General features: G+C 38.9%; 1 protein-coding gene across 1 annotated transcript; it reads right to left on the bottom strand.

Moving 5' to 3' along the window:
• Positions 1-1,888: 1,888 nt before the first annotated feature.
• Positions 1,889-3,432, bottom strand: LOC122748012 (olfactory receptor 52I1-like). The gene is made up of 2 exons (XM_043993754.1): positions 2,476-3,432; positions 1,889-1,933 (listed from the first exon to the last, which is right to left on the bottom strand). Exons 1-2 carry the CDS (start codon positions 3,430-3,432, stop codon positions 1,889-1,891), a joined length of 1,002 nt encoding a protein of 333 aa, XP_043849689.1.
• Between the last annotated feature and the right edge of the window lie 1,129 nt (positions 3,433-4,561).

The raw sequence follows: 4,561 nt of genomic DNA, 5'->3' as shown, positions 1-4,561 counted from the left end.
GAAAATGATTTGTTTTTATGATGTTATTATTAATTTTCAGTCTTTTAAAAAAGTCTATGTAACAACTGGTATAGATGGCATATGTTAGAGGAATGCAAAATAGTGTCACTGCCAAAGCTATGCATATCTGGCCCAATGCCCTGCTTTCTGAAATTATAGACTAGCTAGCTCTCACATTGTAAGTTAATTAATTGACAAAGGGAATCATGTAAGTACTTTATGTTTTTCTTTTTGTGATGCAATGGCATCATAACTATGTAAGAGTAGCATATTCCCTTCTCTCGAATATGTGTGAACTTTCCTAAAGCTAGGAAGAAAGTCAACTAGCACTCAAGTATGGTAGAGAGCTAAGTCTATGATCTGAAATATACAACCAATTAAGAAAAATACAGAATTTTTCTCCTAACGAGTCTTTGAACCTCTATCTCATTACTTGAAATCTTCTCTCCTTTGGCATGATCCTCCCAATTCAGAGAATACTTCACTCCTTATAGTCTGTCATCTCATTTATTGAAACAATCAGGCAGGATGAAACCCAAACTGTTAAAAAATACATCTGTGTGGATCCGAGTCAGCCTAAGAGTTAATACTCCCTTTTTCCTTTCAACATTCTGCTTCTCCCCATCCTATAAAAGAGGATGAATAGCAGGGAATAAAAACTATTAGACAGGACAAGTTTTAAAATGTGTGTAGATTTTCTTAGCACTCTGAAGTAACAGAGTGAATTCCACAAGAATTCACTATTCTTATTAACAAGAAAATTCCAAGTTTATTTTTGCTCATATATAGCTGAAATTAAGAAATTCCTCCAATTATGAGATTTTCAAAAAAATTATACTGAGAATTGGTCTCTAGGCTTTACCAGAATGCCAAGACACATCCCCCCCACACACACACACACATAATTCTTGCTGCAGAAAGTATTCCCACTTAACCCTCATTGCCCGCAAAAAAAAAGGACATGTGTTTTAAGTTTGACAGAAAGTATTCCAGGTCAATAATAAATTGAGATAAATAATAACTGAGGTCCAATCCAGCTCATATGTTCTATGTTTTCATGATTCTATTATTTCTGAGTACATCTCTAGGTTCTCTTTAGTTTAATAGCCTGTGTTTGGGCAAAGACTTTGATTTTTAAAGGTACTCTCAATGTTTTGTAATAGATCTGGAAGCTATCCCACATGTGAACAAAAGAAAAGGTGATTAAATGGAGATATTGTGCCATTAATACTCAATGAAGCTTAATGCATAGCTATGAGAAAGATACCTTAATCTTGTAGGACGGTTTTATTCCTTGACAAAATGCAAAATGCTTCTCTTAGATTTCCACCAATGATGTCCATATGAAAGACCTAAAGCATTTGCAGGTATAGCAGATGTAGGACATGAAGCCCAATATAATGGAGAAAGTGGGCAGTAATTAGTTAAATGAAACCCTCTTCCAGGGGGCAGATTTGTATTTTAATGTGTTATATCAGTGGATATGGAGAAACTAAAATTCCTTCACTATGTGGCTTTTTTAAGTCTTGGCCCAAATTCTGCCTTCTATAGTATGCCTTTGCCAACTCCCTGAACTGCTCATGCTTCCCCCTCTGTAATTAGCTTCCATTTTCACCAAAGATAAATGAATATATTTATATATATGCATACATATATAATGGATAAGGATATGAATATATGTATATATACATGTACGTTTTAAAATGAATATATGGATCACCTGGATTTGATGGAGGTACCTTATTATCCAAAAGTATTTTTTTATGAAACCCTCGGTTAATAGGAGCAAAATGTCCTTCAACTGAACTCCAAACCTGAACCGAGATAGCTAGCAGATAAAAGACCCTACCTAATAACTTCTTTTCCCTCAGGATAGTAAGTTCCTATCTTATGGTAACATCTGCACATCTTCATCCTTGCCATCCTTTTGTATCTGCAGATACAAAAACTATATTTTAATATTCAACAATATCTATACATGTTTATAAGTATATGTGTATGTGTATATATATATATATATATATATATATATATATATATTTTACCCATGATGTCTGTTCAATTAGAGTATAAACTTCTTGAGAGCCAAGTTCACGTTTCTGCCTTTCTTTAAATCCCCAATAGTTAACAGAGTGCCTGGCACATAGAAGTTGCATTAATTGCTTTCTGACTTCCTGGTAGACCACCAAACTCCATAAATACTTTTTTGATTGAAGACTCAAGATAAGAAATATAAATACCAGTGTGTCTAAAATATCATCATTAGTTTGGAAAGCATTTGGTACTGCCACTATGATTCGAAGAGTTCTACAAAATCCCAAATGTGAGTTCAGCAATGCAAGAGATGAATAATAGACATAGACAATATTTCACTATCCCCACTTACTTCTGAGTCTGTGCCCCCCACATGGATTCTCTGTGTTCCACTACAAACATTCAAATAGGTCTTTTCTCTTTTGTTGGATTTGGACAGACAGAGACAGGGAGGCTGTTGGTCACTCCATTCCAAACTCGCTCCTGGATATGCTTTGTCTTCAGGCCATAGATAAGTGGATTCATCATGGGAGGGATGACTACATAGAAATCAGCAAGCAGCACCTGGGTGTATAAGGGCACCTTCTCCTGCCCCAACCCAGCTATGTAGATAGACAACATGCCTGGCAAGTAGAAGAGACACATGACACTCACATGTGAACCACATGTGCTGAGTGCTTTGACCCGTGCATCTCGAGAGGGCAGACTGAACACAGCCTTTAGGATTAGACTATAGGAGGTAGCAATGAAGATCACATCAGTTGCCACAATGATGAAGGAAAGAATCAAGGTATAAAGACTGCTGGGCCTGTGATCAGCACATGCCAACTTGGCCACAGCCATGTGTTCACAATAGGAATGGGGGACCACATGGGAGGCACAGTATGGCAGATGGACCAACATCCAGGTCATTGGAGTCATAGCTGCAATACCTCTGGCTATGATGCCCATGACTATTGCTATCATGGTCCTTGGAGTGAGGATGGTTTGGTAGTGCAGAGGTTTACAGATGGCTACATAGCGGTCAAAGGCCATGGCCAGAAGTAATCCTGTTTCCATGGCTGTGGTGGCATGGACAAAGAACATCTGGGTAAAACAGGCAGCAAAGCTAATGATGCCATTGCCTGACCAGAAGATGTTCAACATTTTGGGGATCACTGATGTTGGAATGACAATGTCCACAGCAGCCAGAACACATAGGAAGTGATACATAGGCTCATGCATAGTACTGTCAATCCAGATCACAGTCACGATGATAATATTTCCTAATAAAGCTACAGAGTACATGGCACTCAATGGGACTGCCAGCCAAAGGTGGGATACTTCCAGCCCTGGAACACTCAGAAGAATGAAAGTAGCTGTGTTCCGTAATGATTGGTTAGAAGGAGAGCCCAACATCACAGGGGAGACTTCTTCCCTGAAGACAAAGCCAAAAAAGTGATCAGAAATCAAAGGTCAAGGATGTGAGAAATTATTATTATTAACTTATATCCTGGGGAGATTCAGAGGTTCTCCCTTTCTAAATTCATAATTTAAAACATCCCCTTTCCCTGGAGGGCATTACTGAATGAGATTCCAGTAACTCTCCTTTCTTGGTCAGACCTCATCCAATCATCCCAAGGAATTTACTCTAGGGTGAGAAAGCTCATTATGTTCTGCTTGGATGGAGACAGATTCTTTTGCCTAGACAGCTGAGGCTTTTCTGTCCAAAGGTTATTTCCTCCCCACCCCCACCCCCCAACAATCAAAGAAGGAATACATTCATTAAATTGACAGCCCAAGGCTGGGGTCTTATTTTAGTGGAGGTAATTTGTCTGTGCAGGGTTCAATTCTCAGTCCAATTGGCCACCTATTATTTCTTTTTTTTTTTAGTGAGGCAATTGGGGTTAAGTGACTTGCCCAGGGTCACACAGCTAGTAAGTGTTAAGTGTCTGAAGCCGGATTTGAACTCAGGTACTCCTGACTCCAGGGCCGGTGCTCTATCCACTGCGCCACCTAGCCGCCCCACCTATTATTTCAAGAGTATTTAAGCTAGGGGTCAGCTAGGTGGCACAGTGGATAAAGCACCAGTCTTGGATTCAGGAGGACCTGAGTTCAAATTTGTCCTCAGACCCTTGATACCTACTATCTGTATGACCCTGGGCAAATCACTTAATCCTTATTGCCCCACCAAAAGAGAGAGAGAGAGTGGATATAAGCTTTAAGACTAGCCACTATTATTGTTTTTGGTCTAAGAGACATGATCAAATGACCATTCCTTTATTAATAACCTGCTGCTCTTACTAATAAAATTATTAAAACCACACAGAAACTATGTCTCTCAACTGTTTAATTATCACAGTTACAGTGACCTGACAGGGATTTTAGAGAAAAACAGACAGGTTTGGTTTAGGGTCTCCCAGGAAACTACCCTTTGCTTTGAGCTCCTATGGTAAGATGTCACCTAGAGAAAGGACATTTCTTGAGAATCTCTAAATGAGATTTTGACTCTCCTCAACCTAATATACCCTCCCCCCAATATATCTGA

Source organism: Dromiciops gliroides, chromosome 3, assembly GCF_019393635.1.
Source record: "Dromiciops gliroides isolate mDroGli1 chromosome 3, mDroGli1.pri, whole genome shotgun sequence".
Lineage (NCBI taxonomy): Eukaryota > Metazoa > Chordata > Mammalia > Microbiotheria > Microbiotheriidae > Dromiciops > Dromiciops gliroides.
The sequence above is the reverse complement of the archived record's forward strand: the minus strand, read 5'-3'. Positions and strand labels throughout refer to the sequence as shown.